Consider the following 24,765-nt stretch of genomic DNA (forward strand, 5'->3'; position numbering starts at 1 on the left):
TGGTTTGGGTTTGAAAGATTATATTTTTGACATTCTAGAATTTTGACCCAGGCACACCAACTAGAAGCAGTAACAAAGAACAAGATAAAAACCAAAACCCGATGTCCTGTCACCTTTTCTAAAAACGCTTAGACAAATAAATCATTGTTCAGAAGACTAATTCATGATAAATATTAAGAGAATAATTATTTTAGTAAATTAGCTCAAAGTATACTAAAAACAAATTATACACTTGATCTTAGAAGTACAATTAAATTGTCTGTAGTGTTATCATCTCTTGGTGGAGAGCAGTGCCTGAGAATATTCTAATGAAATTAGATATTGGAAGTGTCTATTATGTGACTTCTGGAGAAACGCAATTGTTTGGCAAGAAATAAGATCAAGATCAAGGAATAGGATCAAGATCAAGGAACTGAGCTAGTATAATACTTGCCAATGTTTTTAATCCACCAAGTTATGGTTTGGAGTTGGAGAAACCTTGTTGGAAAGAAAGAAAAGAGTTAGAAAAATAAATTTTCATTTTGGTGCAACAGAAGATAATTAAATTAAAGGCTTCCTGAATTTGAACCTTGTTGTGTTTAAAAAACTTTGAGGAATGTTTCTAAATTCAACGCAGAAATATATGTATGATTTTGTGATTGGAAGATATGACTATATTTCCTTATCTCCAAACATTTCTCAGAGAAAGGAAAAATTAATTGGCTGGCATATAGAAAGGAAGGAGGATGAAAAATGGGATGGTGTGCCTGAATAGATGCTAAATGAACTGCAGACATTTTGGTAGGTTTGACAAGATAGAATCAAAGTCAATCTACTGCTTTCCAATCACATTAAAAAAAAAAATTAGCCTGGCAGGCAGTGTTATCAGGAGCTCAGAAAGTACAAATTTAGGGGCCACAGTTGTTCTTTCATAACAAAGGAACATTTTCTGGTGTTACATTACCCTTAGTAGCTACAATTGAAGTAGCCTTATCTTGAGTCTTTGAAAAATGGCAAAGAAAAAAAAAGGTAGAAATAATATGACTGAAGAAAAAATGTCATTCTACTTAATCAGTGCTTCCATTGAGAATGGGTAGATAAAAGTGCTATTTTGAAGGTTACCAGTGAACTCTCAATTGACAGATTTCTGTGGATTTCATTCTGTTCAGTGTTACTGATATGTAATATGTACCAGACACTGTGATACCTCTTGTTCCAGTTTCTCACTAATCCTCTTAAAGTACCCCATGTCCAGCCTAAACCATGTGCTTTTTATTTCCAATGTGTGCCTCATGATGTCATGCCTGTGTGTCTTCATTTGTTCTTTTAGTCCATCCTGCTAGGCACTAACTCTTCCATGAAGCCTTCCCAGTACCTGCCTTCCTTTTCCAGTCAGATATGATTTCTTCTCCCTTGTCTAGATTCCTATAGCTCTTTTCTATTTTGGTTTAGCCTTTCATCTGAACATTCTTTGGCTTCTCATCTAATGTAGCCCTAGGTAACAAACAGATCAGGAATGAAAGCTTTTTATTATTTGCAATTTATACTAGAGTGCTTAGGTATGGATATGCATGGTGGGTGCTCAGCAATTTGATTTTAATGAAGAAATGAATATTCTATAGAAGTCTAATCTATCTGTCTACCTTTTTCCACCAAGTTCTCAGTATTTGTGGAATTAATAATTTAGTTTTTTTAAAATAAAACTTATATAATGGTAAATATAGTGAAAATATATTCTTTAACAATATTCAACAAAAGTTATTATGAGAACACATGCCCTTAAATGAATTAGCTCCTATATATTACAATCATGGTAAACATAACAAAATAACACTTTAAGGAAAAACAGTTTGGTGGTGCACACCTTGTAATATCAGCACTTGGGAAGCTTAAATAGGAGGATTGAGTGTTCAAGGCCTGCCTGGGATACCTGGTGAGGCTGTCTAAAAAAAACTAAAAATGAAACAAACAAGCAAAAAACTTTCAGGAAGACATTGGATCTGGTTTCGGTGCACTTGCATTCTGAGCAGGAGAAGGTGCCTGCATACATAAGCACTTACCTTGCTTGAAAGCAAGTGATCTATATCCTATTTCGTGTTTCCGCTATACACTGAGAAAAAATGAGGCTCAGAGATGTCACCGAAATGGCACATATTCTTTGTGCATTATCATGCTCCTCTTTGAAATGTAACACAATGAAGGAAAACATTTTATAACATAAGGTCAGAGCCATCAGCATAGTTTAAAATTGTTTTATGAGTCATCTCTCTAGTTCTCCTTAAACTTTAGGGTGTTAACACCCCTTTGATAATTCAATGTCAGCCACACATCCTCTCCTCCAGTAAATACATGCATACACAGTGTATGTGCAGGCACACACTTAACCACACACATACCTGCATTTGATTTTGCATATTGCAGCTGTTTATGCAATTAGGGTTCTCTAAAACCCTCAGTTAAATACTGTCTACTTCAAGCTCTCTGACAATGTATGGGTCTGTTTTTGGCTGTGAAGTTGTTCTATTGTTCTTTCTGCTTTAGGACCTGAAATGAAAACCCTTCACTAGCACTGGCTTTGACAGCTGAGCTGACTAGGAAGCAAGTGCCAGAAAGAAGTGATTCAGAGAATCTTCATTCATGGAAAAGGCATCCTAGAAGAAGCTCTGAACATTACACATTCCAAATGATTTATTTAGGGTTTTCCAATCAAAACCACTTTTACAAAAAAGAGACAGTTCTCTGACTTACAGTACTATACTGCCAAACATGTAAAACATTGCCAGCAGTTGTCTGGTGTAGTCTCCTTTGAAATACATTCATTTTGCTTCAGATGGATTTATATCTGCCTCAGTTACTATTTATTCCTGGTAATGCTGTCTATAGAAATAAATTAGCTTTTTTCCAAGTTAAGTTTATCTTTGGGTTCTAAAACAACTGCCAGCCCAAAGGGCTCCACATCATCTAGATAAATAAAAATGCATTAAAATTCCTAGCTGACACTTAAAGGGGCTAGAATCAGCTAGCATGGTTCCTGCTGATAGTAACATTCAAAAAGATGTGACAAGAATGTCACTAATCTAGAAAAAAACCCAGATGGAGAGATATAAATCTCAAGATAACAAAGTAAGCTGTCTCTTTCTTTACATTTCCCCAAAATACCTTTTTTGTAACAAAAATATAATATTAATTGCATAAGCTCCTAAAATAAATGATAACCTATGGAAACTTCAAAATAAGCACAATTTGATGCTTATAATATTAATTATTAAAAATTGCCTTTGGGCTGGTGGAGTGGTTCAAGTGGTAGAACGCCTGCCTACCAAGCCTGAGGCCCTGAGATCAAACCCCAGTACTACTAAAACGAAAAAATTGCCCTTTTTGTATGAAAAAATATATGTCCAATATGAGGTAAATTTGTTCCATATATTATTAGATTTTATAATTTAGGCTGTTTATTGTGCCAAAACATATACGTATTTTAATGTGTATATTATATAAAGTAGGTTTCATGTCTATTAAAATCAATATATTTTATATATTAAATTTATTTTAAAATTAAAATTTATATTAAATTTAAGATTGATATGTTATGCATGAAATGTACCATTTTAACAATTTTAAGTATATAATTCACTAGTGTTCAGTGCATTCACAATGTTCTGCAAACATCACACTATCCATTTTCAGAACTTTCTCATCATCCTAGTAAATCATAACACATCATTCTCTGTGTCCCTCAGCACCTATTAAACTCTGTTCTACCTTTTGTGCTTATGAATTTGACAATTTTAGGTATCACCTAAGAATGGAGTTATGCAATATTTGTCTTATTTTGTCTGGCTTCTTACACTTAGCATAATGTTTTCAAAGTTGATCCATATTATATCAGAAGCTGAATACTATTTCATTCTATGTATGTACCAAATTTTATAAATTTTAGTTGCAATGTACTTTCGGTACATTATTGCTTTATTACATTAAATATATCTAACCTACAACCCTATTTATTATCTTACTAGTCACCTAATAATATATATTATGAATATGCATAATCAATCAAGACCCCTTGATAAATATTAAGTTCAAAGTTGTTTTGTGATTTCACACTATGTGTTGATGAACATAGTGGTATGTATTCCTTTATATGTTGATGCTTTTTACTTTCGATGGACAGATGCCCAGAGTGGTGTAGAGTGGTTTTATTGTGTCATAGACTATGCCCAAATATGTGTATGTGAATATGTACATTAATTATAAAAATCATAGCTTTCTTCAACAGATAGCATTTCTATATGTTGTGAAACTCTTTTAAATGCTCTTCAAAGTGAATAAAACTAATCAAAGGGAATCCAATCCATTTAGCATAAGCCATTGGATATAAGGGAATCTATTTAACATAACAGGGAAATAGTCTCAATTTTTGCCATTTCCAGTTCATGAAGAAAAACATACGAGTATTGAAAGATTTTCAATCTCAATCACATATTCATTACTTCAAAATATGCAGAGTGCATCACAGATGTTAGTCAGGTCTTGTAACACAATGCAGAAAAGAAGAAAAATTTATGGCCAGTTTTCTTTGTTTTAAGCTTCAGCAGTGGGTCATTTTATCTAGACTTATCTAAAATTTGATCTATTTTTAATTCAGATTTATGTACCAGCATTATAATGAATCTTTTATTATTTTTTCTTAGTTTCTCCTTAGTGTGTCTTTAAAAATTTATCTTGAAACAGAATAACTAAAGCCCAATGATTGAGAATGTCTTATTTAAGCTGAACAGCAAAGTAGTTGGAACATATGAAGTATAAACAGATTTAGCTATATTTAACTATTCTCTTCATAGGCTTGTCTACATTGCAGGAAAGGAGAAACAGAATGCTTGCTGGAGATTGCATCAGTTTTATTTGAAGTAGACACTGATATGCTTAAAGGGTAAGAATGAAGCAACAAATCTTATAGCATATATTTAAAAAGAACTTAAAATTAAAGGATTGCAAAAATATTTATGTAGACATAAACACATTTCACAATGGAGTTGACTGTAGACATGTCACAATAGTATTTTAACTTAATGCTTTTTTTTTTGGTTGATAAGCTGGAGAAATTTATTGATTAACATTTCTCCTATTATTTACCCTTGTATTTATTGCTATTTGGTGCACCTCTTTGAAAAGCAAACCTAAATAAGTATTCTGATCTTGCCTGAATAAGCAACCACATGGCTACACATTAAACAATGCATGTTAGTGGTGATGAGATCAAAGGTACAAGCATTAGTTTTCTTGGTGTTGCAATAATAGCTGAATTCCTTCTAGTGTACAGTGCAGAATCTGACTGAATAAACAGAAAAGTCAAGTAGTATCTTTAAAGCTGTTTCTTACACTTTTACCCATGATTTCTCATTCAGATTTTCTGATAATTGAAATATACTAGAAAACAGTCAGATTTCTACGCTTCTATCCATTTACAAAACAGAATCCTGCTAGGACTTGCAGAAATACCACTGAATGTGAGTAGGTGTGTGTCTGATGGAGTCACTGAGAGTAACTTTTCCTACTCATCCAAATCCAAGTTCAGATTTAAAGACAAGGAAATTTTAAAGAGTAAGTGATAACAAAATTTTAGAAAAGGAAGATCACTTGTATGGGTTTCTAATTATAATGTATGCTCACTGGAGAATAACACATTTTCAGGAAGGATTTATTTTGAAAAGGCTATGTTAGCACTACCTCAAAAATAAATTTCGACAAGTCATTGTCATCCAAGTTAATCTCTTGTTTGGCTTTCAAGAAGGTGAGAATTATTGCAGGAACTGCCTTTATCAAATTTCCTCTTTCTAGCTGAGATAGACCTTGGAGCTGACATTCTTAACTTTTTAATCATATAGTCATATTAATTAGAATTACCTAATAATCAGTATAGAAGGTGTTTGTTTGTTTGTTTGTGGTGCCAGGCTTTGAACTCAGGGACTCAGATTTGCTAGAAAGGCACTCTACAACTTGAACCCCTCCTCCAGCCCCTTTTGGCTTTTTATATTTCAAATAGGGTCTCATACTCTTTGAGCAGGCCAGTGTCTTATTTATGCCTAACATAGCTGGGATGACAGACGCTTGCCACCATGCCTGGCTTATTTGTTGAGATAGAGGTCTCTCTACCTTTTTTGCTCTAGCCAGCCTCAAACTGAAATCCTCTTGGTATCTGCCTCCTGAGTAGCTGGAATCCCAGACATGAGCCACTGACCCCAGTCAAAAAAGGTTTATAATAAATAAAAATGTACCTATTAAGAATCTCTGTTGATAAAAGTTAGACAAAACATAATTGGTGATCCTGTAGAAAAGAAACCAAAATGACATTTCTTTCATCTTCTGCAGCTTAGACAGCAATACGATTGCAAAGCAAGGCATGAAACAGTACCATTTGATGTATTTTTTAAATGTTAAGATTTCTAGGAAGCTTATCAGTATCACATATTATGGTAAGCAGTCAATAAATCTAAGCTATTATTAGTTTTAATAGTAAAATATCAAGAGCATAAAGATTTCTACAACTCAAATGGTCATTATCGTAACTGGCTTTAGTACTAACATTAAAAAATGTTTGTTGAACTGAACAAATAAATACCGTTAATCTTGAAAGTGTCCCTTTAGATTCAAAACAGCTGGTATTCAACACAAGTTCATCATAATCAATTTTGTAGGTGAGGGAATTATAGATGGGACGACTACCTTCTCCTTTTCATCTTTTCAAGCCTACTCTCTTCCCTCTGAGAAGTTAGAGATGAGGCGGATTAAATTTGAGATATATGTAGTGGGCAGTTCAAAATAATCAATCAAGCACAGGAAACCCAGGACAGGAAAACAACTCATTTCTTCAAACTATAACAAATTCAAGATGAAAATACATATTTGCATAATAAAATACTAGAAGTTCTTTTATTTCTATGTATTTTTCAATCTCATTTATTGTGAAGAGCACAATCATCAAAAGTTAAATCTCAATCAACTGAAAATTTGTTCCACTGCATACAGATTCAAGTTGGTGGACCAGTATCATCTTTCTGGGGCATTGTGAAGTTATTTTTCACAACAGATCTTAAATCTGACACTAAATCTGATATTAAACTAGTCCATTGAATAAAGCAATGAAAGTTTCTTTCTTGGTTATCTTAGAAATAAAAATTACTAACCTGTTTACACAAAATACTGAATGCTTAAATTCTCTTTTCTGATAAATAAACTGGAAAATGAAATAAAAGGGCATTACAGCATTAATGGAAGAAAACAATTGGGTTGGTTTCAGCATGTTTGACTCTAAAATTAATTTTTAAGATCAAATTGATGATAATTGTATTCTTAGAATTCTTAGGCACCCTTTGCTTTATTTTCAAAATCAGTCAAAAGGCTCTAAACATTATCTAGATATTCCACAGGGATTGCTGGGCCTTCTTCCTTTTTTCTGATTTTTTTTTTTTTAATTTTCAGGGGTTTTAGGTATCACTTATGTCCAAACTTTGTCTTTCAGGAAATTAATTTGAGCTTTGAATCCATTTAACTAGGTGACTTATAAGCTACTTCACCTCCGTGAGTTGTTTCCTAACATTTGAAACAGGCTGGTTGTGACAATTAAAGAAGATAACATCATAAGCTGGGTGGGGTTGCACATGCCTATCCTAGCCAGGTCCTGTCTCAAAAAAGGAAAAAAAAAAAAAAAGTAAACGAGAATTTACTGTAATTTCTGAAAAATACATAGTAAGAGTAAGTAAATGTTTTTCATTTTTACCCTCATGGGAAATTTATAACCAGGCCTCATTACCACATCTATTTCCAAGTGCTTATGAACTTGCCCCTCTCTCTCCTCATGTTAGCTAAACTAAGCTTTGAAATGACTCTGAATCTCACTGGATGATGTTTCAAGGCTGATAATGCCAGTGTCAGGAGAGGCGGAGGTCAGCTCAAGGCAAGGTGATCAGACTCCGCCCCTGGAGCAGCTGTGAGAATGAGACTTAGCTTCTATTTTTGACTTTTCAAGTGGCCATTAGATACCTGAGTAAAGTCATTCATCTAGTGAATCTGCGTCTTATTTTCTTTCTGAATCATACCATATGTCTACTCACTCTTCTCACTGACTCATTATCAGAAATGATGTGGAAAAAAAAATGGGGTGGGGGTGATTTCAGAAGCAAAGAGCCATGTAAGACCGGAATGCCCCTTCCTGAAGAACAGCTGGCATTCTCTTCTCTCAGTTACAATGTTGAGGTTCCTGGGAGAAGACAACTTAGTTTATAGAAGACTATTAATAGTCACCTCTTCCTTTAGGAAGAAAGCCTTAAAAAATCTTGCTAATTGCTGGATAATACTGAAACAGTTTTTTAAAATGTGTAATCCTTGGTAAAATTTTATATTGCTAATCAAAATAGTTAAAATTGTCCAAAAAGGAAAATTAACCTGTAACTCTATTCCACATCATATAGAAAGAACACTTTAAGGTCTGCGATGTATTTCTATTTTTTGAAGCCCCTAACATCTAGAAACTATGCAATCATTAATACTTTGGGCATAGTTCATTACTGATTAGATTTGATTAATAGATGTACCCTTAAACTGGAAAAAAATTAGAGCGTCACTTAATGTGAAAAAGTTAGTATAGAAAGCCACTCCTATTAAAGCTTCATGTTTAGTACACACAGAATCTTTTATATGATGACTATTTGGGGAGGGCTTGAAAAGCACATAATTTTATTTTCTTATATAAATTTCTATTATTGATATGGGTATATGAACATAAGGAAACAAGTAAAAAAACTGCCTCAAACCTAAAGTTTAATATGTCAATCACAGTTGTTCATAAGTGAAAATTTTGTGGTGATAGACTCCAGCCAAATTTGCAATCATTTACTGTAATTGGTGGTCTCTTCATGTTTTCTCTGAATAGAATAACTTTAGTCGTTCAAGTAAAAAGCATAAATCGCTAGCATAAGTAAGTTTTTCCTAATTTCCAAGCCAGTATTGTTAGCACAGTGAATTCATTAGCTATTTATTGAAGACTTGAGGAGTAGATTTTGGGCACAGGCTTATTCTAAAATGAGATGTCGTAAAGAATGAAAATACCTGTTTTAAATATATAGGTACATAAACATATATTTGCTAGAAGTGAATGCATTTTATGTTATAAACTAATTTATTTAATCATTTATGTGTATGAATACATATATGTACATATACATATGTATGCATGATTATTTTCTATTTCAAATGATTTCTTCTGAGTTGGATTTCATTTAAAATTAAATGAACAAGGGCTTAGACAAATATTTGAAAAATATGTGTTTTAGATTTTACAAAGAAAACTTTTTCAATAGCAGTTTATTTTTCAGACTTACAAGAATATTTTAAAATTTTTGCAGTAATTCTTTAATGTATGAATGTGAATGTATATTGGTATATTTCATATAACTATATATGTACCATATTAAATTTTAAGTATATATATATAATATATATTTATTTAAATGTTTCTAGACTATATTTTACTTGGTTATAACTGTTGTTCAGTTATGTGAGAATAGTGATTTAACCAGGGGTCTTTCAGCTTGAAAAGTGCTTCTTTCATTTGAATAGTTTTCATCCAGTAAGTTTTCACTCTCCCATCAGATTTTCTGCTTTGAGTAATACATTGTCCAATTTGTAAGAAATTCTCTTGTATATTTGTGATTCATGTCATAATTTTCCAGTGTCTCTCAAAATCCTAATTTAGAAGGTTCTCATTTGAATCAAATATTCTGGAATCTTGTCCATTATGAGTCAGTGAGTCTGTTAGGCATCCCTCCTTTTTTACACTGGAGAAGATGTAGAGAAAGGGAGGAAGAAAACTGCACAGTGGGACATTCCAGTTCTTTTCCTACTGTTAAACACATAGTAAAACTAGAAACTTGTGAGTGGAAGTTACATAGCTCCAAGCTAAGACATAGCCCAAATATACTATGATTTTTTCAAGTCAGGGAACCAAATCTTGTCTGACATTTTATTTCAGTCTTCCTCACCATCCTAACTCAAGGAATATGTTATTAAACAGATTTTTCAAAATAGCCATTTGTTGATTTTGATGATGTCTATTTTGGGTTCTGTGTCCCTGTAACTTTCATAACAAAGTGTCATGAGTTTGATCATTCTGCATTGTATCTGATTAGCTCTACAATTTAAAAATGCTTAAAAGTCAGACCTGTCAACTAGAAGATACTATACACTATAAAAGCAATGTTTTTAAAATTAACTCTGTAATCCATTTATCTTAATGTTAAAGACATATAATCCTATAGCTATGTGTGTATCTGAATGCTTTATAAATAAAGCAAGTCACTTCCCATGTAATAATTTAAAATAGCAGACTGATTTGGACAGTGATCCTATGAGACTATATCCACTAGTGCTGTAGCCATCTTAGTTGTTTAAGAACACTCAATGATATTCTGACAATAACAAAATCACCTAATGAGGCATTTTCCGGATTGTTCCTCCATCATTTAGTAACACATGACTATAATTTGTTTAATCGTGTATTAATTTTTTTCTACCAGAAGTTCCCTCTGTATTATTTATAGAACACAAGTATGCATGGCATTTATTTACTGTTTTCATTTCATTCATTTACTGATGATGGTCCCTGACTTGAGATGATTTGATTTATGATTTTTCAACTTTACAATGGTGTAAAAGCAGTTCTATAGAAACCATCATATAACAGTAAATTAATGTTAAATTCCTATATAACTATTCTGTTTTCCACTTTCAGTACAGTTTTAATAAATTACATAGACATTCAACACTTACATTTCTATAGTACCACCTCAGTTAAGTAAAAGAGTATTTTCTAGAGTTTTAAGTCAGCTTTCAAGTATATTAATTTTTTCAAGTATATTAATTTTTTCAAGTATATTAATTTTCAAGTATATTAATCTTTATTTAACATTTCTTCCTTCTTTTGTGGTACTGAGGTTTGGACTCAGGGCCTCATCCTTGCTAAGCAGGCACTCTTACTGCTTGAGCTACTCCACAGCAGTTTTTTTTTTTCCAGATAGGCTAGAAGAGTGTGGCTCAAGTGGTAGAATGCCTGCCTAGCAAGCGTGAGGCCCTGAGGTCAAACCCTAGTATCTCAAAAAAAAAAAAAAAAAGAGAGAGAGAGAGAGATTGAGAGAGAGAGGGGTTTTCAAACTATTTACCTGGGGGCTGGATTCATTCAAACCTCAATCCTCCTGATCTCTGCCTCTTGAGTAGCTAGGATTATAGACATTAGCCACTGGCACCCAGCTATTTAGCATTATTTATTTAACAAAAACTAAATAAAACTTGTATGTGCTCTCTAGTTAAACATAAATATTGGAATAGTCCATGAAACACTTGAATTGTCAATCACAAAATCACCGAGATATTCCTTAAAGAACATATGAATTTCTACTCATTTACTTAGTTGAGTCATGCTGAACTTTATTTTATTTATTTACATTTTATCTCAGATGTGTTGTTTTTTTACTATTAAGAGTTATAAAATGCTTAGAGTTTGAAATAATTTAGAAGCCAATAAAGTCAAATTTCCTTTTTGTAAAATGTCAGGCACAAAGAGCAGAATGTTAAACAATAAAGGATGCATATTCACAATGTGGTTTTGAATGCCACATGTAGGTAGGAAAAGATCCAAAGAAAACTTAAAGTTTCAAAATCAATTATAAATTATTCAAGAAGTAGAGAGTCAGTGTGAACTCATTCTGTTACCAAATTCATCAATATGTATACATTACTTTTAGAACTAAGAAGATATTTATGTATTTGATGTGCATTTTTAAAAAATATCTAAGCATTCCTAGAAGTGATAAAAGAAGTTGATAAAACATGAATGTTTTAGTAGATTTCTGGAAGATGTAGGCTAGCCCTAAAATACTGAATATACTAGAAAAAGGTAAGTTTTTCCTCTCCTGCAATAATAACCATCAATTATATTTAAAAGCATTATATAATTCTCAAAGCAGCTTTATGTTCATTCCCTCACTAGACCACATCAACTCTGTAAGGCTAGTAGAACAAGAATTAGCCTTATTTTGACAATAAGGAAATTGAAGTTCATGAAGGTTAGCAATTTGCCCACTTGAGTAGTGTACACACAGTGAAGTGTCAAGGCCATTTAAACCATATTCATGCCATGGTCAGTTTAGCACTTTATCTCTGCTGTAGCATCAGGATACGGTTAAGGCGTAAACATAAAAATGGAAATAGGTCTGATTCTTCCTACAAACCTCACTGAAACTGCACCAAGAAAATCTCTATATGGAATATTTTCATCATCCCAAAGATGGGTTTAATTCTTAGGCTTAATTAGTGTTTCTCCCCACCCCTCCATATCCTCATTTGTATACCTTTTTTGTCTGTTAACTGTTTCTCTTGATTATACCATGTATCCCGCTTGAGAGTTCTATTGCTTAATGAGCAAACATGACCAATGCTGCTGGTGTAGCTGAATTAAATAATTTGTTTATCCCATCTGCATTTACATAATGCTGACATTTGTGAGATTATATCATTTTATTTATGCACACACATTTACTAGATTTAGTTGAGATTAGATTTCAACTAATTTAAGTTGAAAATTTTTCCTTGCTGGAACATTATTTACATAACTTGCAACCAATTGCAACACCCATCATTTTAAAAGATAACTAAAATTCACAGAAAATTCTCTCCTGTAACTACACTGGATGATTTTAATGCATTTCTATTAAGGTTCTGTTAAGTATAAAATTATTTTAGACACCTTATTTATGACATCTCACATTTTTTATGCTTCTGAAATACCACTATAACCTGCTTTTTAAAATAGTTTGACACCTACCAAGTACCCTTTCAACACCTACAAGAAAGCAAGAAAAGAAAGCATTTATATTTTTAATGTTAGTGAAGAGTTCTTGATTTAGGAATTAGTCATTTGCTGTTATTTGAATTTCAGGTATGCTGTAAGTACTTGAAGGTTTTTCTGTATGAAATTTCTGCAGAGTTTTCACTAACACCATTAGTTTCATCTTTCTCTTGACAGGAGTAGAAGCAAAATTCTATTTTCTACTATTTTTTGTACATTTCATTCCAGTGTTCATAGCTTTCTTTCAAATTATGCTTAGGCTCAGACTATTGTCAGGAATTGGTGATTCTGGTTTTCTGGGGTTTTTATCATGAAAAACTGAAGAAATAATAACCTTAGCATTTTTTTCCATTAGCTAATCAGCTATTCATGAAAATGATCACTATATTTTGAGACTATGGATCTAAATAATAAATGTTTTTACATATTCGTAGAAGTGAAAAATAATATTTAATGTGCTTGTTCTCTGCAAAATGCTGTTATAAAACCAAATGGATCTCCCCTCACAAAAATCCTAAGAGGTATGCTTATCATTACCTATTTGACAAATGGGTCAACCAAGGCATAGAATAATTGAGTAAATTCCCCAGGTAGTGTGTAATTGTGAGAATCTACCATTCTACTCCCTATAATGAGTACTGTATAAAGGTTTTGATTTCCACTGTTCATTATATAACCATTTACTTATTTTGTAAAAAGAAATGGAAGGAGGGAGAAGTGAAAATCCTGCTAGCTTGTTGATACTGTATACTAGAATTCAAGGAGTTGTAAAGATTTCAATAAAATTAATACTTTTAAATTTCTTTCTTTTCTTTTTTTTTTTCTAGTCAATAGTATGAATTGAACTCAGGGCTTTATGCTTGCAAGGCAAGCCCTCTACCACTGGATCCACACCCTCAGTTATTTTGCTTTTAGTTTGTTTTTCAGATAGGGTCTTGCCTTCTACCTCCACTTCCTTAGTAAGTGGGACCACCGGCATGCTCCACCATACCAGGCTTGTTTTTTTTGTTTTTTGGTTTTTTTTTTGTGGTGCTGGGGTTTGAACTCAGGGATTGCACCTTGAGCCATTCCACCAGCCATTTTTTTTGTGATGGTTTTTTTCAAGATAGGGTCTACAGAACTATTCACCAGGGCAAGCTTTGGACCACGATCCTCCTGATCTCTGCCTCCTGATTAGCTAGGATTATGGGCTCCAAGGTTGTTTTTAAGATAACATCTTGGCTAACTTTTCACCCAAAATGGCCTTGAACAACAATCCTATTTCCACCTCCTGAGTAGCTGAGATTACAGGCATATACCACTATGCCTGTAAAAATTTCTTATCATGAAATCTCTGGTAATATTATCAAATGGAGACAAGTGAATTTCATTTAATTATAACCACAATTGATACACTATGGAAGCCTCACATTATGAACAAAACAAATCTAGTAATTTTCATCGCAGTAAGTCTACATTTTCTTAAAATTATATTCACGCAGTTTTTTACCTTCAACTCTCTCAGTTTAATTTTTGTTTTAACTCTCTTTTTAAAAAAGCCTACAAATCTTATCAAGTTTGTTGCTGTTGTTTGAGACAGGCTGTGGCTATATATGCCAGACTGGCCTCAAACTTGCTAGGAATCCAGGCTGGCCTCAATCCTTCTGCTTTAGTCTCTTAAGTATTAAGATTATAGGCATGAATCAACATGTCCAGTTTTTTAGTAAGGTTTTAAATTATTTGAAAGTTAAAATTTAGTTTTTATCAAGAGGGAGGCAACTATGTCCCACCTCAAGTTTATCTCTCTATTTCCCTCATAGCTACTCCACTAAGAAAAAAGAAATTATTCTGATTGTTCACATTAGAACATTCCTTTTGCTGTATTTTATTTATTATTACATAAGGTCACTATGTGTTTAAAAGTACAGCAACAGTTTCTGCCTTCTTTTTTCCCACTGTTTGGCTGGTTCTGTGAGAGCAAGTGCAGTGAGTCTCCTGAACTACTTTTCTCTCCCATGCACTCTGCTGGACAGAATCAACAGAAAGTGGACTCTCCTTTCACCTGCTGGTTCCATGTAGATTAGTTAAGCTCCATTTGAAGTGTAGCAAATCTTGCATGCTGTCTCCTCAATGTCTTCCTTTATATGTTTACTCAGAAAATGATAACATTTTCCAAATAAGCCTTTACCACATCTCTGAGTCTAAGGTTACCAGGATGTAATTCAAATATCAGACATTTTCAATGTCTTTATCAACAGATGATTGCACTTATTTTAACATTTATTCTGGATTATTTTAACATTTATTCTGGATTAGTCCTGTGGTCTTTACAATTTGAACCTCTCTGTCTTCATGTGCTTAAAACTAGGAGAAATGGGGATTTTAATCAAGATGACTTGGGATTTTTGTTACACATTTATTATGTACAGACTCTCACTGTACTAAGAGCTCACAACAGAATGCCAAGCAGATGACATACAATCCACATTCTACCTTTCAAGTAAGATTAAGAAAGTGTATTTAACATTATAAGTCAAGCAGAAAAAGGGTGCAGAAATCCTATGCAAAAGAAATTTCAGTTTAATATTGCATGTTTGGCATTTTTGAGGTAGAAAAATCCTAACACAGGAAGTTTACAACATTAATGATGCACAGTCACTTCAGTTGAACTTGGTTTCATTTAAAATAAACATCTCTTTCTTTTTTTCAAGCCAACCCCCCCACCAAAAAAAGTCACTGATAGCGATTATCCAACATTATATTCCTTTCCTTTCCCTTCCTTCTTAGAGGTGGGGTCTTCAACTTATAACATATGTTAATGTAAATGATTTGAGAAATAACCTTCAGCATTTCAGAAATTAGAATCTTTTCATTGATTCTAATAACTGCCTATCAGTTTTATTTCATGCCTCTAAAATTGGATTAAAACTTGAAGTGAAAAACTGGCATATTTTATATTGATTCTAGAGTTCTAAGTTTTATAACAAGAAAAGGTAGATAAGAAGGATCTCTTACTCAAAAACATATCCAAATTAAAATTCTGATTCTGAAACTCTTTCTTTTATGGGTTTGTTGATGTTAGTAGCACATCATCCACACTGACAGAGGAGACAGTCAAGTTTTTGTCAATGTTCAGGCCAGCAGTAGATTTTGAGAATTTTGTAGTTTTAATTTCTCCTCTTCCTCCATGAGAGATTACCTCCAACACTTAAATTATTTTACTGGTATTATGCACCATATGTTCAAGAAATAGTTAGTGATCACAAATATATTCCTGAGTGAAAAATGATTAAGGACCTTAGAGGGCCTCCAGTGCAGTGATCTTTTTGCTTTTCTGTTTTGTTTTGTTCTGGTATTGGAGTTTGAACTCAGGGCCTTCACCTTGAGCCATTCCAGCACCCTTTTGTGAGAGGTTTTTCGAGATGGGGTGGGGGTGTTGTGAACTATTTGCTCTGGCTGACTTCGAATCATGATTCTCCTTCTCTCTACCTCCTAAATAGCTAGGATTATAGGCGTGAACCACCTGTATCCCACTTCGTTTTACTCTTCAAATGGCATCAGTCTCAGGCAACCCACAAAAACAGGGAATTAAGTAGCACCAGCTGGACATAATTAAATGTGGATTGGGCTAGAAGATTTTTCAAAGAATCAAGTTCAATCAAGGAAAGCACAAGAATATTGTTTGGGATTTTTCCTTGATGAGCATCATTATCTTTCTGTGATACGTAATAATAGAAGTAAGGCAGTAATTCATCAAATACAGCCGTAGGGAAAATAAGATGAATGATGTCTCCTCCTTCAGCACTGACTTTGTGCAGGCATAGATAGCCGTGGCACTTCAACTTCTCTGCTAAGAAATCACCAGTAAACAGCAGTGATGGTGGATATGGGCTATTTACTGCCATGGGTTGAAAAAATTAGTGAGCTATGTTTTGATTGCTTGACCAGCATTTGGACACTTCGAGACAGAAAGTATGTTTAAAAATAAAGTACACTTTGTGTTGAATTGTTACTAGTCATCCTCATGAGGAAATGACCAATCATGTAAAATACTAGGGTATAGGAGAACTGCCATGATATAAGATTGATTTTTTACTAAGGAGTCCTTAGAGTCACTATGTGTTTCAATTTGTGGTTGCTTCCAATCATTTGTAAATTACCCACAGTAAATACTCAATATAAAAAGCTATTTGTATTTACTTTCCAGTATACCCTTCTGGGAATTTTTTCTTTCGCTTTCTCTGTCTTTTCCAGACCTGAAAAGAGGAGTTGAACTTCAATAGCTTGTCAAAGCAGGGACTGTGAGGCTGCAGCTGGGAGCAGTGCTGCCCTGGGCCTTGGTGAGCTCTCAGGCACTTTTTCTACTAAATTCCTAGGAAATGCTTTTGCTGCTAGGCCGTAGTTTGCATTTGGCTAGCCACTGCTGAAGTAAGACTGTTTGGAGTGGGGTGGAAGAAGTATGGAGAGCTTATATGAGGCCCCAATCTTGTTCACCAAGCTATTTGACATTTGTTTGAATGATAATCACAGTTGACCAGAAGCCCATGGAAAGTGAATGGCCCTACCTTGAATGAGAAATTATTCTAGAATAGCAGGTAAAATATTCTTACTCTTCCAACTCTTAAACTCAGGTTCAGAGTTAAATCATTTAACCTCTCTCTGGTCTGGTACAGTTTGTTCTAGGCTTCAAAAGAGTAATGATGGTTCTTCATCTCTATCATTAAAAAACAAAACAAAATGAAAACACAAGCAAATAAAACCTGATACAAACTGGCTTAAAGCCTAGCACCACACACACAAAAATTTCTGTTGACTCAAAACACTACATGTATTCACTTACTTACACACACACACACACACACACAGAGAGAGAGAGAGAGAGACTTAATTCTATTCCTGATCTCATCATACCCCCTAATATGAATGGTTCTTATAGATAACATATCCCGGTCTCTAACTCTACCCCTTCTGTAATGCAGTGTCCAGGTGTGTGGTGGGAGGGACTTATTAGAATTTGAAAGAGCTCAGAATCCTGAAGACTAGTCCTTCCAGGATTGGGAGATCTATAGATCTGTTCCTCCTCCTCTGGGTCAACTCTTCCCTTCCCAAAATGAGCTTTAATATCCTTGAAGTTTCTAACTCACAACCTCCTTCTTTTATGGTATACTCTGATGGTATTTTCCTCTAGGTGGAAAATTCTTTGGGTTTATTCATCTATTACACTGATGTAGTAAGAAAAAAGCCACAAAATTTTAGCAAACTCTCTCTATGAAGATTTATGAACACTTGTCATGTGCAAGGCATTGTGCTTCTGATGGAAGGAATTACAAATGTTGAATAAATCAACAACAATCTGCCTTACTTTTTCTCCCTATGACAGGCTATTCTTCATTGCTTTAAACTTCTCAAATTATCCAAATTGTCCCTGGGATATGAGAGTAGTGAGTGTTTCTGAATGTCAAGAGCATGGACACTTGTAACAATAACCAACATAATGATCAACAAAGTCAAAGTTTCAGAACTAACTGGAGTAATTGTCAAGCAAGAAAGAAAAGAGAGGTATTCTGGCTTATTGTAGGGTAGTACCAGTGGATTCTGCTGTTCATGCTGCCATAAAGAAAACCACTGACACCTTAAATGTCTCATACTAATAAAGTATGACAGATCTCTGGTAGAAAATCATTGTACAACTCTTCACAAATCTTGGTTCTGCACTTTATCTCATCTGGCACTGGTGGTGTGTACTAAGATAATATGTTAAGTTTATGTTCTAGGGGAGAAAGATGGTTAATCCTGGGGGACAGAGGCAGAATGTGGAGATTTTCCTATAGCATGTGTGGCTTAGACTTGCATATGGTAGGATGATTATGACCTATCCTAGCAGAAAGCTATTACACACAATTGAGGAAAAACACAACTGGGTATTGTGAATGAGAGTGGCTGCTTTGGCAGAAAGGTGTTATGTCTGTATCTCCCACATCTATGAGTGAATTATGCATACTGTTACAAGAAGACATTTAAATATTTGAAATCTGAAACAAAACTGGTAGGCAAAAAAGGTTTAGAGAAATAAAGTGAGTAGTGAAAGGCATAAGTGATATATCAGTAAGCCTGGAAATCAATTACGAGTAAATGAAGTTGATTAAATGTAGCATAGATCATATGGAAAAAAGATTGATGAGATATGATTAAATAATTTTGTCAACAGTATGTGCACTATATTGAAGTGGCACATAAGAAACTGAGTACAATAATTCTATGTAAATAGATCCACAAGTACACACTAACATACATCCCCATCTCTTTTGGATGGAAGTATTTAGCTGCTTTTGTTTGTGTGTATACAGTACATCCAACATTCAGATGCTCACAAGACCAAGAAAATTGGGCAAAGTCAAAGCAAGGAGGAGAGGCCTGTGACAAATTGGAGAGATGGTGCCCATCTTACGAAGAATTAATATTATTCTAAACTAAAAGAGCAAATAAATAAAACATAAGTCACCAGTTTCAATTCCTGTTCTCTTTCTTAAAAAACCATTCCTCTTTTTTTTTTATGGCAGATCAGAGATGGTGAGGGGGTAGACACTGATTCACTGTTTTTAGTTTCATTTTTATCCCCCCAAAATGACAGGATCACACCTGTAATCCTAGCTACTCAGGAGGCAGAGATCTGGAGGATCAAGTTTCAAGGCCAGCCCAGGCAAAAAGGTAGCAAATCCCATCTCAACCATTAAAAAGCTGGATGTGGTGGTTGCACACCTATTATATCAGTTACATGGGAAGCATAAGTATGAGGATCACTGTCCGGGCTAGCCAGGGCATACATGTGAGACCTTATTCAAAACAGCAAAATGAGCTAGGGGTGTGGCCCAAGTTCAAACTACTGAGTTCAAACCCCAGTACCTGCAAAATAAATAGATAAATTTATTTTCTAAATGCTGAGTGACAACTCAGTAAAAATAGTAATTTTGTATTATTATACAAAATACCAAGATTTCCCACCCACCCATCCCCTTTTGTATTACTACTCATACCTCCTCAGTTTACATTCTATTACCTTTCATCTAAGCTCTCACATTGTGTGCTGTCTACTTCCTGCCTATTAATCTGACTCAAGATACACAGCATTGGGCTATTCATTCAGGGAAGTGTCGTAGATTTCAGAGGAATACTCAGACAATCTATGTAACTTGAACATTGAGAAAGAACTGCTGTTCAAGATAGTCTAAAATTTACTCTTGAAGAATGCAACCCAGAGAACTGTGTACTTGCATCAAATTATTTAGAACGCTTATACTATTGCTTCTGCCAAATTACTACCGGTGCCTTTGGCTTGCATTAACAGACAATTGCAAGTGTTTCTTTTCCATTAATAGAAATAATTGCCCATTATATCCTTCATACATAGCCTGTACAAATGCACACAGTGTCTTACATATTGTTTCACAGGGCAGACACTTGGAGTCCTACCTAGAGGTCCAGGACCTCCAGGCTAACAGAACAAACTAATCTTTATAAATCACTCTGTTTATCTAGATATTGCATTTTCTAAATTTCCCAGTCTGCTTATTCTTTCATAAGCCATTTTGATGTTTTAGCTTAACCATCTGTACTGAAGTGAAAAAAGCAAGATATTTTTATGTTATCCACACCTAGACTCAGATGCTAGACAGGATACCTCGAGGCTGGCATGGTGCTGCCAGCAATAATCAAAATGAGTGAATGCCTAAGTGGTTGAAAATTTCCTGCACTATTTATCTGGAAGCTGTTTTCCCATGCTTAAACCAATATACTATGAATTTTGTTTTAATTAAGAGAATTGGTTTTCCCTTCCATTATGTATTTGTTTCTGCTAAAATTTCCTAGTGAATAAATCCAAAGTAAATTCCTAAGCTCATAGTCCAAATATTTCTACTGTTTCAAACTGTTGCTACATCTCCATCATCTCCTCTTCTCTTACCATGGACCTTTGCTAATGTCAGACTACATAAATTCCCTGTCAAGTGCTGGTGAGTTTTCTGATCTTTGTGCCGTTGACAATGCCAGGAACTTGATCTCAGACAGAATGCATATTAAAGCCACTTTATGATTTGCTTTTACAGCTAATAAATTAGACAAAAAATCTTAAATGACCTTAATCATAGCTATGTTCACATGAAACAGGTATATAAATTCTGAATTCTTGTCTACATGGAGAAAACTGTACTTAAAATACTTGGAATTTATTGAATGCATCTAAGCCTTAAAATTTTAAGATGATTTCAAGTAGTCCTCTCTTTGTCTGGAATTCTCATCTTTCTCCATGCTTTAGCTGCCTACCACCCCTTCTCCATGTAATGCCCACTTTGGAGAAGGCTAGTGCTCCTGGCATTCTATTCTGAGTCCTTTTATAGTGCATGGTATTGCACTCTCTAGTCAGTCATTGTCTAGCACCTAGCATGCAGAAAGGGATGAATGATGATGACACTTAAATATAGGGATAACTGATTTTGAAGAGTTACATGGTAACAGTTATTGGAAATCATAAAAATAATACTTATATTTTGATCCACTATTCCAGGAATCAAAAACTCAAATGTTTTCAGGGTGTAGGCAGGCAAGGAAAATGCAGTGTGGCACGGGAGAAGACAACAGAGAGACTATAGACTATTGTGTGTTCCTCACCTAAACACACTTATGTTTTGTAAATACTATCCTAACCAAATCAACTATAATCCCTGTCTCACTCTTATTAAAACATTCTGATGAAACAATTCTGTAGAAGAAAAGATACTTTCATAAAATTGTTACTTGTGAATTTATCTGTAGTGAGAAAAAAATGAATTCAAATTAAATAGTAATAGGGACCTAATTAAATTAAATTATATCTACTATATATCATATATTTGTTAATATTAAATAATTTCCTACACTTTGATATGTGGGAAATGCTTTCACTATTGGAAAAAGTAGAGAAAAAAGCATGTTTGTTGCAATTGCAGCTATATAGAAAACATACATCCTCACTAAAAAAACAAATAGACAACATTCTGTACCATGAAAGTAGCCATATTATAGTGCTCAGAATAAAAATGATCTTTTTCTAATTCATTATTTAGATTATTTAGTAATGGTGCTGTTTTCCCAACCGTAATCTTTGGAGAAAATCTTGAAAAAGTCTTTTGGGAGCTTAGAAGATGATACTGAACAAGCAAAACCAGGTTACTTTGGGTAAGAGCTACAGAATATGAATTGGGAACTGAGAAAGAAATACCGTTGTCATAGGAACCACCAAAGGAAAAGAATGACTTGGATTTTTTTTTAATGGAGATGACTAACAAGATTCATTTTGAAATAGTTCTGATACAGGGTGGGATAATATACAATAAGTTGGATAAATTGTTAATATGTAAATTTGGTAAACTGTTAGATATAAAATTGAGAGAACTTGGCATAACCTTAAGATCAGAAGTTAGAATCCCAAGTATGGCTTAGCACATTTTGTGTAATGATTAGCTATTATTGACAGAATGCTGACATACCATTTTGTATCCTCTGCATACCAAATTACATATTTAAAATTAATATTATAATTCTATAATGATAATTGTTATTATCAACAAGAACACAGTTCACCTTGTCCAGAGTGAGTTTATATATTTCTGTGAATCTTTGTGAGGACTGAATTATATGTTTTCAATGTTCTTCTATAATACTGTGTATAAACTATTGGAAACAAGGCTTGTGGAAATGCTGATAACATCAATAAAGAAATAATTGTGACTTCTTCCATAGAAAGGATATATTCCATCAGACTCATTTTTCTCATTTATTAAAATGAATTGCCATCCTAATTATAAATATTCTTAGTGTCCAATTTTCTCGCAAGGTTTTATGTATTTAATCCTATTTTGTTTGAATTTAGATCAGGAATGTAGATTATTTCATGAGCCCAGGTTTCCTATAGTCTGCAAACTTTGTCCCAGCCCATCAGCCCACTAGCTTCTCTTTATACTATGGTTTCCTGAATAGTGAAAGAAATCCACGACTTTGTCTCCTACAGCAATAATGTATTAAAACTGCTAATTTTGTGATGATGCTGAAGTCATGACTGGTTTCTTTGGAAGCTGCTTGTATAATCTGCTTTGTCTTGGAAAATCTGCTTATTTGGCAGCATACTTTAAGGTTGATGCTGATAATCTTTCACAAATTAGCAACATAAACACAAGGCCATATAGTTAAGGAGAAAGAGGCTACAAGTAACTAGATTTAGATTAAGGGGAAAATTCTAACTAGCAACTAGAATTGTTTTTAGCTTGGGGAAAGCATATAGATTTAGATTTTCATAAATAGCAATATTTCTAAAATATCACGCTCAAGCTTTTGTTGTAGCAAAATAGAAAAGAGTGAAATTCTAGGACCTCAAAATAAATGGCTATGTACTAGCATCAGGTAGTGCTGGTGTGAAATGCACCAAAATGAATGAGGTAAGGGACCAACTTTGAAATCAGTGTATCATAGTTCTCATCATTACAGCTGGCACATGATTGTTGTTAGAAATAATTACTTTTTAACGAGTTCTCAAGACAATTAAATACATACCACATATATTTTGGGTCTTTTGGCCCACATTGTCTGTTGGTTTAGCTACTGAATACAAATGGCGATGCTATAAATCAAATGGAAATATGGCCTTCTTTTCCCAGTTTTTAAGCATTTGACCACAAAATTAACCACAAATTTTTAAAGAATTTGCTAAAAGTGATACATGAGTGGGATCTCCCCATGCATTCATTCAACACATACAGAGTTACTATATCATATAAAAGACTATTCTAATTGGTTAGAGAAATGTTTGAGGAGCTATTATCTAGTTAGACATAAAATTAATCATCACTCACACTGAAATTTTTAATCAGAAAAGAAAAACTATTGACTGATACTTGTAAAATTTTGAACACAAGTAGCCTAAAAGAGGGAACACAAGGGAAGACATTTTCCACTGAAAAATGTGACTTTTCTGTAATAAATTGAAATAGATATTATCTACCAATGTTTCAACTGCGAAGAATATTAATGTGCCCAATATTGTCCTATAAAATTGTTCCTACTTTGAGTGATATGAAAACTTGTTGCTAATTTGAGACTTTCTATATTTAGAGTCATAGCTTCAGCAATTAATAATGTTGAAATTTAATTAGGGAAGTGACTGAGGGGGACTAGCCAGGACAGTGTTTGCACTAATTTGATTTTTATAATCTGCCTCTGCACTGTTTTAAAAATCAGCCAGAAAGTACAAATTTTCCAACTTCAAATATTAGTATACAATTCAATGACAGTTTTCTTCATTAATTTGAATGCAGTTAAAATGTGATGAAAGAACTGAGGTCATTATGATGTTCTTTTAACCATATAAGCTATATACTTTGTCTAAATTACTCAATTTCATAATTTTTCATCTGGATCATTTGAGGAAGAAGTACTTTTATGTTTCCATTTATTTTTCTAAAATTCTAAGACTAAGTATAATATCAATAAGTATCTTTGTAATTATCTCATGAAGTTGAGATAAATATTATGAAATAACAAGTTTCTTAAAATATTTTAGTAATGATACATTATTTCTAAAGATATAACTCAAGATGGATTAAACTGTATATAATTCTCTTTCTCAAAAGGTAAGAACTTATTATCAGAACTGTAAAATTTTAATAACTTAATTGCAGAGTTGAGATTCTCTTTTCAGTTGAAAACAATCAGATTTGTGAATCATATTTTTTATATTGATGCTCTTCCCATTATATTTCTCATAATGTAGTTGGTTCTAAACTATACTGTTAGAGACTCAATATCAAGATCCAACCTGAACTTATTGACTGATATAAACTTAATAAAAAACCACACCTTATTTAGGAGTTAAGTGTATT

The 24,765-nt window shown here is 33.6% G+C and overlaps 1 protein-coding gene across 10 annotated transcripts in view; it reads left to right on the plus strand.

Moving 5' to 3' along the window:
• Positions 1 to 24,765, plus strand: part of Pkia (cAMP-dependent protein kinase inhibitor alpha) — a 77,709-nt gene that overhangs the window by 2,363 nt on the left and 50,581 nt on the right. For 6 of the 10 annotated variants that reach the window (XR_012446348.1, XM_074068749.1, XM_074068747.1 and 3 more), the window contains exon 2: positions 4,824 to 4,912. The exons of 3 other annotated variants lie outside the window; for them this stretch is intronic. Coding sequence is in view for 1 of the 7 variants with exons in the window: in XM_074068749.1 (XP_073924850.1) it covers positions 4,824 to 4,893 (70 nt within the window). In the remaining 6 variants the exon portion in view is untranslated. Of the gene's footprint in view, positions 1 to 4,823; positions 4,913 to 17,113; positions 17,200 to 24,765 lie in introns of all 10 variants that reach the window. One more of the 10 variants, XM_074068743.1, reaches the window with a different exon arrangement.

Source organism: Castor canadensis, chromosome 3 (assembly GCF_047511655.1).
Source record: "Castor canadensis chromosome 3, mCasCan1.hap1v2, whole genome shotgun sequence".
Classification (NCBI taxonomy): Eukaryota; Metazoa; Chordata; class Mammalia; order Rodentia; family Castoridae; genus Castor; species Castor canadensis.